We start from the raw sequence: 14,310 nt of genomic DNA, 5'->3' as shown, positions 1-14,310 counted from the left end.
CAGGTTAAAAGCATTTAACGGCGGAAGTCATGGCGAGCGGAGGAACTTGAGAAGCCCCAGGCGTCATTTAAGTCGCAAGTTTGGGAGCATTTTGTCTTAACCTGTAACTTATGACGGATAAGGGTGGTGGACGAAAGCGTTACGGTATGTAGGCGTTATTTAAAGAGAAAGACACACGACACCCGCAATACATCGGCATGTCCACACATATGAGGACATATGTGGGCGATTGTGGCTAAGTGGATAGCAGGGCTGTCTTTCAATCAGAGGGTCGGCGGTTCGAACCCCGGCTCCGGCTCCGCTAGTCGCATGTCGATGTGTCCTTGAGCAAAACACTTAACCCCAAAATTGCTCCCGTAGCTGTGCCTACGGTGTAGAAATGTGATAGACTCTGAATTGTAAGTCGCTTTGGATAAAAGCGTCTGCTAAATGACTGTAATGTAATGTAATATGAAGAGACCATCCCGTCTGTCAGCGACGGGGGACACTCCGGTGTGGAAAACAAAGGATTTCAAAATCTGTCAAGTTGTTGCCGAGCAGTTCAGTTCAGTGTAAACAGTGTAAGCTAGCTCACTGGCTGTTTCTTTCTTTCAATATTGATCAAAGGACGAGGGTATCAACATACCTCATGTTGCACTTAAACTTAACAGAATTGAGTATATTTGAATGTTTTATTTATTTATTTCATTTTGTTTCAAATTGGACTTTTTTTTTTGAATATTTTTGTTTATATGCAAGATTATAGCCCAAACTTCTTTTCTTTAAGTGTTCTTTAATTAATAAATGGAAAGCAAAGTTATATTTGTCTCCTCCCCTTTACTTTGTTGATCCGAAAAATGATCCGAACCGAACCGTGAGGTTTGTGATCCGTTGCACCCCTAGTAGAAACCTACATAGCCTTCAGCAGTATACACATACACATATATCTATTGTATCCTCGGGCCGGGTGCAAATAGCATTGTTGTCTTCTGACACTTGGTTGCTAATAGCATCTGCCTAATCTCAAACCATGGCACGACTTTACAAATGAACTGTTCTTTTTGTATTCATAAGTTGTAGTTATTTAATATGATCAAACTTTCTGCCCTTCAAAGTTCGTTACGTGCCTGTAAGGCTCTTTTCTAACCGCATGCCTTAATGGCATTTCATCTTGATAGTACTTGCCTCACTGTCGAGATCTCTATCGTTCTGTTGCTTTGCTTTTTAATGTCAAAGCACTTTGTAAACTCTGTTTTTGAAGGTGATTTATAAATAGTTATTATTATAGTGTTTTTTTTAATTATGTACATCCAATTCAACTGTTGTAATGGTGACATGATGTTTACAAGTTTGAACAGCTGCTGCTCAATCAAAACGTTCTCTCTCTCAATTGACGTCTCTTTAAAATGATGGCTTTGAGGCAACGATGTCTCGTTTGTTTAATGCCTGTTGCCTCAATTCCTCTCTCCTCGCGTCTCTTCCTAGCTTCCTGTGCTCGCATCTCTCATGGAAGGGTCTAAGATGGGGGGGGGGGGGGGGGGCAGAAGCTGAGGAAAGGAATCGAAGATATGCAAAATGGGAAATGAGAAAGGCCTAATGTGTGTCACGATTAACAAGGTAGCTTACCTGCCATTCAACAGAGCTTCTCTCTCTCTATACTGTACCCAAATGTCCCCTGTGTTTACAGGAGTACCTCAAGAAGTCAGTGCCTTGGTCGTATTAATGAGCAATGCGTTATTTTCTTCACAGAGCTACGTTTCTTCTTTCAAATTTACATTGCAAATTCTCAAATAAAAGCCGGTACAATGAAACAAAGAAAGGTTGAAAGTAGTTTCCACTGTGCTGTTTTTCAATCACTGTCAAGCTACCGTCGGTAAAGAGTCATGAATTCCTGAACGTATGTTTTACATTAAAAGCCTCCCGGCAACTCAAAGAGCATTAGCTCTCCGGTTCCTTGCTGACTTAATTGTAATAAAAACTGAAGTAAAGAGCAGCAGCATGTTGAGTACAACATGACTTGTTGTTGTACTGATGAATATGTATATTATACTGAAATACATTATACAAGAAGACATGGCGGTAGTGTTGAGTTTCTTTTTACAGCAAATTAAAAAGGATGAGAACAACAAACAGGAAGGCCTCTTCCTAAATGATGATAGAGGATACTAATAAGAGTGGAAGGCGTGTCCCTCTAATAATATCTCTACTGTTAAACAAGGACCACTATTTTAGAAGACACAGTATTCAAAGTGTATTGAAAAAAAAAACGATATTCATCTGGTTTGTTAACTCGGTTTCAGTCGCCCTCACCTTGGTCTCAGTCAGTTTGGTTTCAGGTCAGTAGTCTCAAAAACAAGCCTCATACAACCATTATCATTGCAGCATTGTATATCAATCGGTTCACCTTGTTGCAGTTGATTTGGTGTATTATTGTCATAACATAACAAATCCATACTTGGCCAAAGCAGAATGGAGAGAATGAATCACATTTATAACCACATGTACACCTCTGTCTGTAATTTCTATAGTTTCCTTTGGTTGTACAGTATCTCATAATAGCTTTGTAAATTGAGATGATCAGATTGATGACCCCACCACTATCCCACTATCTACTCCATACCACTTTCCCATCCATCTTTTTTATCATTCTGTTTACCCTCTGCTCCCTCCCACTCTTTACTTTTTCATCCCTATCTCTCTCCTGCAGCTGTCAGAGTTATTTGTTTCCTTTGAGGAGGAGCCTCAGGGTGCAGCCTCTTTAGCCCAGGTCCACAAGGCAGTGCTGCATAATGGGAGGACAGTGGCCATCAAGGTCCAACACCCCAAAGTCCAGAGACAGAGCTCCAAGGACATTGCGATGATTGAGGTGAGTCTGTGTCTGTTATTCTACTTTTAAATAATTGAAGTGTTTGGTTGTCTGAGAGACAGACTTCTGATACTCTGGCCACAAATATGATGTATGTTATTCTATCTCTACAACATGCTACTGGCAAAAAATGGAATTTTTGCTAACATGTCCAACAGATTGAACGGACAAGTCAAGACACTAATCCCAGTGAACAAAGCTGCTGACACTGGCACAAAGTGGGCAAAGGAGATGTAACTTTGCCTTCCTTTCCCCCGCATGGGTTGGAAGACAAAAAAAAACATCCAACTATATACCCATTGACCTTAAAGAATTCCTTAAGTTCCTGGGAACGTTGGAGGGTAGCCCCACTATGGTTACCAAGGAGCAACAAAGCTTCTCAAGACGGTGGCCAAAGACCAGTCTGTCTCTAAAGCCCTCGTGGCTGGAAAGAATCGCTGCTGCATACACTTCATCAATGGAATGAGCCCTCTATCAACCAAACACTGCAGAAAGGAGAGAATAGACAACTGCACAGGACAGGGGATCCAGCCTCCTTTTCTCGCACCAGCGCTGGAACCCTGACTACTTTGCCTTGTAACAGGCAATGGTAGATCCCGCTGTAGCTGCCTGGATGGTCTGCACAACCTGTACAGACAAACAAACATTCCTCAGACAGTCTCTCTCAGGAGTCAAACCTAGAAAGGATGTCCCATATCGGGCAGTGCGCCTATTGCCCCCACCTCTTGAAACAAATGGGTCTACGCCCAGGGGTGTATTCCCTTGCTGTGACAGGGAGTACCATAGCAGGCAGTGGGTGTTGCATCGGTTGGTGAACAACTTCCATTTTTCCAAACCGGGTCCAAATCTGCTTCACCACCTCGGACTGAAGCCTCCACTCGTCTGGTAGGGGTCCACCTCTGGACTTGAGGTCAGCACCTCTGTTCTCCATACATGCATGTATGGTTAAGGTGTCTGGTCCACACATGAACCTCCTTGAGATATAGGCAGTGTATGAGCCATACACCTTAACCATACTTGTGGGCGACTGTGGCTAAGTGGTAGAGCTTCAGAGCACCTGTTGTCTCTGAAGGCTCTTCACATTCTAGGACTGGAGAACAGTGGTGCTTAACTCATGTCCAGAGGCGGACACCTGCCAGACGAGTGGAGGCTTCACTCCGAGGTGGTAAAGCAGATTTGGACCCGGTGTGGTAGGTGCTTGCTCTTGACCCAGTTGATTGTGAAACCCAACTTGGTTAGGTGTAATATCAATTGGGCCATGTGAAACAAAGCCCATTTTCTGGACTTGGCTATGACGATCAGGTTGTTGAGATAAAAGAAAATCCTCATGCTACGGTGATGTAGTGACTGCAGGGCCGTGTAGACACCCTCTGCCGAGGGTGCGGGGGCCCAAGAAATAGCCGAATGGCAGCCTGAGGTTATCCCCTGGAAGGTGTAACGCAATAGTTTTCTGTGTTTCTGAGCCACTTCGACATGAAAGTATGTGTCCTTTAAGTCGACAATGGTAAACCAATCGCCTGGCTGAACCAATTCTAGCAACTGCCTGATGGTCACCATATGTAACGTCTTGCAGGCATTTCTTCTTTTTAGGACGTGGAGATCTAAAATGGGTCTAAATTACTGCATCTTCTTGGGAACCAGGAAGTACACAGAGGAAAACTCCCGCTGTTTATCGGGAGTGAGGACAACAGACACAACCTCTTTTTGGAACAAGGCCCAGATCTCTGCTGAGGTAATCTATCTCCTCCTGGGCGGATAGATTCACCTACTTGACCTCCTTGAAAGGGGGAAGGATGCTGCAAAACTGGAGGCAATAAAGCGGTTCAGCGTCCTGTGCATCCATTGTGTTAAAACGCAGTTGCGTCGCCACTACACATGAAACTGTTGGAAGACGAGCAACCAGCTGTGGCTCAGAAAACTGATATCCTGTCTCCCACCAACAGACCCGCCATAAACAGGAGACTTGCCCATCGGGGGCCGACATAGAAAGGGCTGAGCCGGCAATGAGGTCTGTGAACGCACCACCTGCTCTCTCGAACATGCAGCAGCATGTGACTTTGTGTCACTGTGTGTCATCCCTGCTGTCTGGAGATCAGTCAAGGATGAACAGACACATGTTTCAAGGGCTTTGATCTGGCTCTCATTGCAGTGTAGCGTCAAAAGTGATATGTCGGAAGTTAACCCACAGCTGCTGGCTTCAAATTTTGGGCAGAGCCCGGTAGGCCAGGCAGGCTGGTGGCTGTTGAACACGCTCTCTGTGTGGTCCATGCCAAGGCACTCAAAGCAAGCATGACGAAGATCCATCCCAGCAATGAGGCCGGGACATGAGTTCTTTAAGCGATGACTCAATCAGTGGAGGTAGGCAGTCATTGGAAGAAAAGGATGGCTCAGCAGCGGGGGTCTGCTGCCTTTATATACTGTGGTGTTTTGCACATATTTTCTTTGTTAACATAGCCGGCCAGCAGCGCGTGGTTTTAGTGCATGTGAGCGTGTCCCACTGGCTAGCTCGCAACTACCGTTCTGCGCTGCTGTCATAGGGCGGATACAGCTGATAAGACCAATCCGAGCACCCACCATCCGGTTCCCCCTCAGGTAAACACTGTTAGAGGCAATCAAAATTCTCCCAATTTCGTATCTTGCACCTTTTAAGGAGATCAGACCGGTTTGAAAGGGACTGCCCATTTACAATATTTGAAGTCATCAGAAGTCTGATCCGGCATGGATAGAGAGCCAATGAGAAGAAGCTGAAATTTGACTGGTGTGGTCCAGCATCTCAGTCAGTAATTGCATGACATCTTTTTTTCACAACAGACAAGAAGTATAAAAAGAATAGATGTTCTGATGAGCTGACAAGTACAGTATTTACTTATAATATATTCTATAATAAATATATTCAAAGTTTATCTGAAATTGATATGAGGTTTCAGCAGTTTGATCCGTGAACTGTAGATCTTGTCCCACACTGTGTTTTTTATTGACCAGTATGAGCAGGAGGGATGATTACCACAAGCCAAACCTGTTTATGGGCTCCTGACTGTCACTGTAAAACAGGCATTGTTAACTTAACCTTCAAACATACTGCGTTTGCCATGTACAGATATTGGGTTTTTGCAGAATCATCCAAAATTAACATTATTGTCTGGCAATGTGGCTTCTCTAAGCCCAAGCTGAGATAACCCTGGAAACATCATCATTCTACAGCTGTTGCCACAGCCAGAGTGGTATTTACCATGACTGATGAACTGATCCAGATGTGTGCCTCTTCCACACGTGATGGAACAGATTGGCCAGAAACACAATTGAAGGTGTTAATGGACTGGACGTAGTGCCGTTTCATAGCAGTTTTCTGTCACCCAGTAATGAACATGATGATGTCCTGATATATACTGACATAACACGTTGGTAGGACATCACTGTATATGTGCCTTTATTGTACTTGACAGTGAGACTGATAGTGATTTGTAATTTGAAGGTGATGTTGAAGACGGTCCATTGGCTCTTCCCAAACTTCGCCTTCATGTGGTTGGTGGAGGAGGCCAAGAAGAACATGCCACTAGAGCTGGACTTCCTTAACGAGGGACACAATGCTGAGAAGGTGGCCAACATGCTGGCCCACTTCTCTTTTCTCAAGGTACACACACAATTACAGTGCAACCATTTTCTACAAGGCTTACTTCTATAAAGGAAGAAGTCCACAATGGGATTTAGCTTTTAGTTTTAGTTTGCACCCTTTTGGCCACACATCCAAGTAAACAGCTGGTAATAAGAATACAATAGAATAATATGAGACAGTCTGTTTCAATTTAATGTCCTCGTTTTTCAAATTGTCCTCGATACAGTTAATAGAGCTCAGACCTTTACACTGTGTGTGACAGCTTTCTCTGTGCTGCCCGTCAGCTCTTCTAATTTCTAACCGAGCAGGGTTACCAGAACGCCGTAAATCATATTTCCTTCACTATACAGAGCTGGACTTCATGTCCATTATCATTTAATTTCCTGGTGTCCTTTTTCTTCATCCGTCTGTTTAAGAACTTTCATTAGCTCTGGTAAATGCGAATCAGACTTCTTTTTACAGCTGTCCTTCTTTGTTCGATGTTCAAAGCCACAGAGCAAAAACTTCTTTGGTTTTGTCTTCTTTTCTGTCATTTGCTTTTTCAATTATATAAGTTGGCATGTGATTAAGACATAAAACCGAGCAGAATGAAAGATAATTATGTGCAAATGCCCTCCGATACATCCATTAAAACTCCAGCTTGGCCCGAGTGGTGGTCTAAAATGAACAACTTTGGCTTTTGACAGGCCATAACTGGAAGAAAAACATTTGCTTCCTTTAAACATTTCTTTAGCATTCAATGACCTTCGATTTTTGAATTCCTTTGTAATTTCTGATCAGCCAGCAATATATTGAGTACGTTTTCAAAGGAATAAAGAAGGGCCCTTGATATATCAGTGCTGTATAGATGGTATGGCCATTGAGTAATGAACTGGACAAAGGAGGATGCTTCACATAAAATAGTGAGATAGTGACAAACTAAACTGCACATGCATACAGGAAATGAGTCAAACATTTGGCCCATTTTACAGCTCTTACTGCTGTATTGAATAGAGGCATTTGTTCCTGCTTACATTTCAATCAATGATACATTGTTTAATTAATGAAGATGTTTAGGTTGCTTTTTCCAATTTAGTTTATAGTTTCCAATTTTAGATTTAAGTCCTGCTTTCGAAGATATATAAAAGAAAATCTATACTTTTTAACATCGTCAAAAGCAGAAACAATGGACTTGCTGAAGCAACGAAATGGGAAAAATAGCTAGTAGTGTTAATGCTGTGTCATCTGAGGGTCGTACCGTCACTGGAATAAAGAGGAAAGTGGATATGGTTCCATATGAAAAACGTCTCGCTGCAGCAAGTTGATCTGTGAGTGCAATGGGAGAGGGTCGAGGGGAAGTCTCTATCATGGTGATGGATGACAAGAATACGTGCCATAATAAGTGACACTGTCAGGCATAACAACTGAGGATATTCCCCTGGACAGCGACTTGCATAAACCTGCATGTGAAGATGCATGGGAAGAACCATCCGTCTGTCTCTGCCAATAACAGGACGCTGTGTAGACATGCTCTCTTCCAAAAGAAGTAAGTCAGCCATGACTAGGGCTGTCGGGATTAACCGCTTTTGCCATAACTGGGGTGATGTACATCGCTTTGAAACTGGCTATTTTAACTCAAACCTATAATCTAATTCACACCTGTAAGAGGGGATGCACAGGAGAATAACATCTAGTGAGAAAGTGGTGGAAAGAAAATCCACATGTTGGTCTCTTTCTACAGGTTCCCATGATCCATTGGGATCTGTCCACAAAGAGGATCCTCACCATGGAGTTTGTTGAGGGGGGGCAGATCAATGACAAGGACTACATGAAGGAACACAGCATCAATGTTAACGAGGTACTGCCTGCTGCCCTGACAGCTCTCTGTAAGTGTGTGTGTGTGTGTGTGTGTGTGTGTGTGTGTGTGTGTGTGTGTGTGTGTGTGTGTGTGTGTGTGTGTGTGTGTGTGTGTGTGTGTGTGTGTGTGTGTGTGTGTGTGTGTGTGTGTGTGTGTGTGTGTGTGTGTGTGTGTGTGTGTGTGTGTGTGTGTGTGTGTGTGTGTGTGTGTGTGTGTGTGTGTGTGTGTGAGAGAGAGGCATTAAAGTGAGAGTAGTAGTTTTAACCTAGTTGGAGTCGCTGTGATGTCTGATATTACATGAAGTGATCGATTTACTGATGATTGGCTCTCATGGTTCTTTGTTTACAGCTTTAATTCTTTCCACGGTGACAGAAAAGTGTTGCTTTTACTGAAAAACGGAAAAACGGAACTTAACCTGTGATTTAACCCTTCCTGAGCTTTAGGAGGAACAACATGGGGTTCAGTACGTCTCTCAAGGACACTTAGTAACACTAGTTCTGTAACGCATCAACTAAAATTGATTTTAAGATTGTACAAAAGCAGTTGACGCTATGCTGTTGAATGTCAATCAATTAATTAGCAATCAATCAAGGTAACAATTATGAAATTATTATTTTTTTTAAAGGTGATGTCTGAGATTTTGTTTTGTTTGAACATCGGCCCAGTATCCAATCCTTGACTTCAACTATTGATCAAACATCCAAATTGTTATGTTTGCTATAAATTGTGCTGTACATGATGAATCAACTAATCGTTTCACCTGCAGCATTAAAAACATCCGTCTGTGTTCAACACTCTCATACTCTTACTTACAGTATTATGTCAAATATCCAACATTAGAAAATACAGACATAATGAATGCTTTGTTCCAATATCGGCACCCACAATATCTAAAAAAAACTAAAACTTCAATTAAAGTCATTCAAATGGAAGTCGCATCAAAATTGTTCCACCAAAAACTGTCCCACTATTATTCACATTTTTTCTAAAAGTTTTTATTGATGAAGTAACTAGTACAGTTAATATTGGTATTACACACATTTATGGTCATCAAATCTGAAATTGTGTGGGGGATTCCTTGAATCACACACACACACACACACACACACACACAGTCTCATAAGGAGCACAGCTAGAGAAGACAATGACAAATACACAAGACACAATAAATGATTTATTGGCCTTTTCATGAACACATACATTCCAACACACACGCATAAAGAGACAGAGACACACTATCTGAGCATTAGGCAATGATAATGAGTCAGCTGATGAGATAGAATAGAGTCGGCTGCATAATAATACACACACACACACACACACACACAAAGCGACAGCATGGACAGAGTTATTAGGTGGCAGTGGTGCATCCTGGACCCTGTGTCTGTAATCACAAGATGGATGTGGGCCCACACAGTCTTTCCTCTGAACTCGGCCCTTGTGGTGACCAGAATGGGACGGTGCTTTGCTGATTTTCTTGCCTTCTTCCCCATATTGGTGAGATTTAATATATGACTGCGTCCACTGATTGGACAACATTCCTAAAACCCAGTGGTCCAAGAGCCTTTGAACATTTGTGACACATTATTTTAAGCTGGTTAAAATATTTCTAATGTTATCTCAGTGTTGTCTAATGCAGCAAAATCACAGTCCCTTTGGTTCTTTGTCAGCTGTTGCTGAAAGCAACATGCTAATGAGGTCGCCCATATGCCAACATTTGAACGGCTGCTGATAGTATATATGTGATAACCACACTTCACTGGTGTGTATGTGGACATTTCTTATGTAATTCTGTCTCATTGCCCACAATGGCTTACTAACCCAGAGAGCTTAAATGGATAGATAACAAGGTGTGATACTATTCATTCTGTCTCATCTCAAGTCCTATCTGTGCGAATTAACTTTTTTTCTTCGGACTGGGATAAATTGTCTATCCTAATCATTCATCCTTAGTTCTGATATGATGTAGGTTTTACAGAAGATGGTGACTTAATTTAGAATGAATAGATGTATGAATTATTCTTATTCTTATATTTTCTGCACACAGAATAATACAGAGGTCTGTATTTAAACTAAACTACTATTGTCACACTTACTGAAGGTGAGAACATAGAAGAGAACAACATTTTAAAAAAAGGAATAAATCATGATACGTTCCGAATGGTTGAGCTATTTTCTAAGTGTCATTTTTTGTATCTTTTTCACCTTTTCCTTTTCCTCCGTCGTGTCCCCAACAGATCTCAGAGAACCTGGGTAAGATGTACAGTGAAATGATCTTCGTCCATGGCTTTGTTCACTGTGACCCGCACCCGGGCAACGTGTTGGTCCGAAAGTGTCCCCGGAGCAAGAAGACCGAGATCGCCCTGCTCGATCACGGCCTTTATCAGGTGAGAAATCTCCAGGCTGCCTGCGCACGGAGAAAATACCATTTGTCCTCAAATTGCTGTCCATTTTTCATGCTGCTGGCTTAGACCTTCAGTTCATGGCTAGAGCAGCAAAACACACAGTCAACATGCCTCCAAAAGACATAGATGCAACACACACTTCCACAGGCGGACACACACTTTCATTAGAGCTTCTGCAGGATAAAAGCTTTTTGATAAACAACTCATTTGATGTTGTTCTAAGCAAAGTGCAGTATGTTGTGTTTGGATTGGTGCACCACAGCCGTAATCACACAGGCGCATATATGCACTCTCATGTTCTACACACACACACACACACACACACTTTGATTGTTAACACACTTACTCCTACAAACACCTGCAGGCTGACACATCCACATATCTGACATGTGCTTGTTTATTGCTTGTTCCTCTTTTCATGAAGAGACTTCAGTGACAAATATGCTCCTTTATCTCTGGCACACACATAATACACACACACACACACTTCCCTCGGACCATAATGGCACCAATTTATTCCTAATGACTTCTGATTTCAGATGTCATTTTTGAGTGGACATACACACACACACATTTATATACACACACACACACACACTCGTTTTCTCAATCTCTCACACACACACATCCAGTTGAGCACTACATGTTGCATGTGTTTGTGAGGTGCTCTAGTTTGTCTGGAAGTGGCAGAGCTTTCTTAGCTGAGGGATTAAATGTGTCTCAAGGAAGCAATGTAAAAAAGGACCAACTAGTTCAATGTTTTACAGCATCAACATACTGTGTACGACTGATAATATGACTTATCACAAAGAATACATGAACTCACTCTGGGTATTGACAGGATGTTATTGATACTACTACTAAGACAGCCTGGAACAACACTAAAGATATGTGGCAGCATACTTCTGTAACGTTAGCATCTAGCCATACGTTTACAGTTTATGCATGAATATTAAGTTAATATGTGACAGAGATATATAAATAGCAGTATTTAACATATTTAACAGACTGACCGATCAGAGCAGACTGTCTGAAACACCAAGTTGAGAGGATCAATATAGCTATATGGAGAGAGACAGAATGAGAAGAAATTATGTATTTTTTAACATTAAAGCATGTAAACATGTTTTAGTCGAAACCACAAATACAAGTATGAACCTGAAAATGTGCATAATATATAATTTAAAAGATGATACCCACCCAGTTCCAGCCTGTTCACCCTGCTGCCGTCTGGCAAGAGATACAGAATTACCACGGCTGTAGCACCAGACTCTAGAGCAGCTTCTTTCCTCGGGCTGTGAGACTCCTCCACTCATCCTCTGTGCTCCACCGTAACAAATGGTTTTGTTTTAGTTTTTTCTCTTGTGTAGCATAAAGGGACTACAACTTGCATTTAGTTGTGCATCCCTGTTTTTTGTAGAATACCAATAAATGAAGCTTGAACCGTGAAACAAAAACAGTTCTAGACAGTGTCTCTCTGTGTTGGTTTCCTCCAGGTGCTCTGGTTTCCACCCACAGTCCACAGACTGGCAGGTTAGGTTAAATACAAACTCCGGAGCAGTCTTTGGATGAGTGGGTCCTCGTGTTGTTTGTATTGTGCATGAGGATCGGCACAAGCACGTGTGTTGGTTTCACGCTGTTCCGCTGAACTGATGGTGGCGGTAACACACCAACAGAGACCGCTAGCGTTAGGAGAATCCATGGATCATTCCTTCTTTGGTTTTTCAGTTTCAAAGTTGAAAGAGGGTTTTTTTTATCTTTAGTTTTAGAAAATTCAAAAAATTGGAGCAGTGTAGTGAATCAGAACCCAGCTTGGTTTGAGATAGAGATATTCAGCACAGTGGATGATATTGTGAAAAGTAGGCTAGGGATGTCGGAATTAACCAATTTTGACATAACCGCAGTTATATAATGTCACAGCAAGAATTGACGAAGCTGCAATGTCTGGTGTCCTGATTGTTGCAGTGTTGCCCTGTGAAAACGTGTCTCGGGAGGAACTTGTTTTGCGTGTGAGAGAGTCGTGCCACTCACCTGAAGCGTTGAGAAGAAGAGCTGTAAAAATGTCAGAGGGAACCGGCATTCCAGACTTGTAACTGTCAAAATGGGCAGCGTGGGAGCATTTTAGATACAGAAAATGACCCGGGAGTCATTGATTACACATTTTAACCATCATAGTGTGAGAAAAAGTTTTACTGACAATCATCAGCTGACATTCAGTAAAATGATGCAATCTGGAAATCATTATTGATGCTTCACTTATAATCTTATAATGTTACACTATGAACAATAAATCTGTGTTGAACTCGGCAGGAGGCGAGCTAGTAACGTTAGCAGCACCGGAGCTAACGTACGGAGGGTCCATTTAGTCCCACTGATACGTTCATGCTCTATTTAGTAAAGATAAAATATAACCTCATCATGATGTGTTCAAATGTAATCTTGTACAATGTAGTTTTGGTGAGAAGCCTATATATAATTAATAAATAATAATAATGAATCCAGTTGTTTGAAGATGTTTTCACAGTTACATAAAATAGATATTAGAGAGGGAATTATGACCAGTTTAACTTCCTAACACTAGCTCTAAGCAGCTTATTATACAAAATACATTCCCTAGTCACTTGAGTTGTGTTTGTGCAAATAACCACTATAGATGACTTTAAACAAATAAAAGGAGTTGATGATGATATTTTGAAAAACATGATATATCCTCAAACAGTAATTGTGAAATCAAAATGTAATATGGTGTCATCCTTAAAGTAGGCTGAGTAACAAGGATTTTAAAATGCATGGGGCTTTAGGATACCAAAGGATGGACGAGTCCGCCCCTCTGAGGGTCAATTCTCATTGATCAGTGATTCCCATCAATTAGGCCTGGATTGTAACACTGAAGTATGGAAAGTGCCGTCTAAGAGCTGTTGCTATTTGGTTCATCCCCCAAGCAGTCATGACGATTTTTTTCGTACCCTAGGCCTTGCATGAGCCTCTCTTACATACGCACTTGCGACATGTAACAGCCGTGGGACCAAAGATCTGCATAGTTCAAATGCTGTTTTAACACAGCCATGTCTTGCAAGTGCCCTCTATATTGAGCAAACAAGCAGCTGTGTCCACCTTATATTTACCATACGTCAGTGTGCGAAATACCCTGTGGCAATCGGGGGTCCCGTCTCTACGTTCTTAAGAATGGCACAGGATCAAATTTGTCCAAAGGGGGTCCAATTAGGTCCGCAAACAGTCGTGAAGACAGGCTTGCTTCTCGCAACCAGGTCTTTATCAGTGAACATATCCCCCCACACAACCACTTGCTGAGTCTTGAATTCGGAGGGTCGCAGGACAGAGCGGCTATGAAAAGCCACTGGGCTTGAAGTGCACCGCACATATCTCAAAGATCTCCGAGTTTATATTAATGCTGTAGTAAAGGAAGCTAGAACTGCTTACTTTGCTAACTTAATTTCTTCCTTAAAGAGAAATCTTAAGATTTAGTTTGACACAATTATTTCAATTGTTTTACCGTCTGTCTCTACATTACCATGCTTTATTGATACTATTACAGCAGCAACAAGCACAACAGTTATGTTACACAACACTGACCGGGACTCAGCGCTCC

At 41.9% G+C, this 14,310-nt stretch overlaps 1 protein-coding gene across 2 annotated transcripts in view; it reads left to right on the top strand.

The window, feature by feature from the left end:
- adck1 (aarF domain containing kinase 1) overlaps positions 1–14,310 on the top strand; it is a 60,432-nt gene that overhangs the window by 31,414 nt on the left and 14,708 nt on the right. For both annotated transcript variants that reach the window (XM_076108111.1, XM_076108110.1), the window contains exons 5-8: positions 2,687–2,845; positions 6,318–6,476; positions 8,179–8,295; positions 10,533–10,682. In XM_076108111.1, the coding sequence (XP_075964226.1) occupies positions 2,687–2,845; positions 6,318–6,476; positions 8,179–8,295; positions 10,533–10,682 (585 nt within the window). The remainder of the gene's footprint in view (positions 1–2,686; positions 2,846–6,317; positions 6,477–8,178; positions 8,296–10,532; positions 10,683–14,310) is intronic.

This window comes from Anarhichas minor, unplaced genomic scaffold (genome assembly GCF_050575085.1).
Source record: "Anarhichas minor isolate MPS153535 unplaced genomic scaffold, ASM5057508v1 ptg000040l, whole genome shotgun sequence".
NCBI classification, from domain to species: Eukaryota; Metazoa; Chordata; class Actinopteri; order Perciformes; family Anarhichadidae; genus Anarhichas; species Anarhichas minor.
The sequence above is the reverse complement of the archived record's forward strand: the minus strand, read 5'-3'. Positions and strand labels throughout refer to the sequence as shown.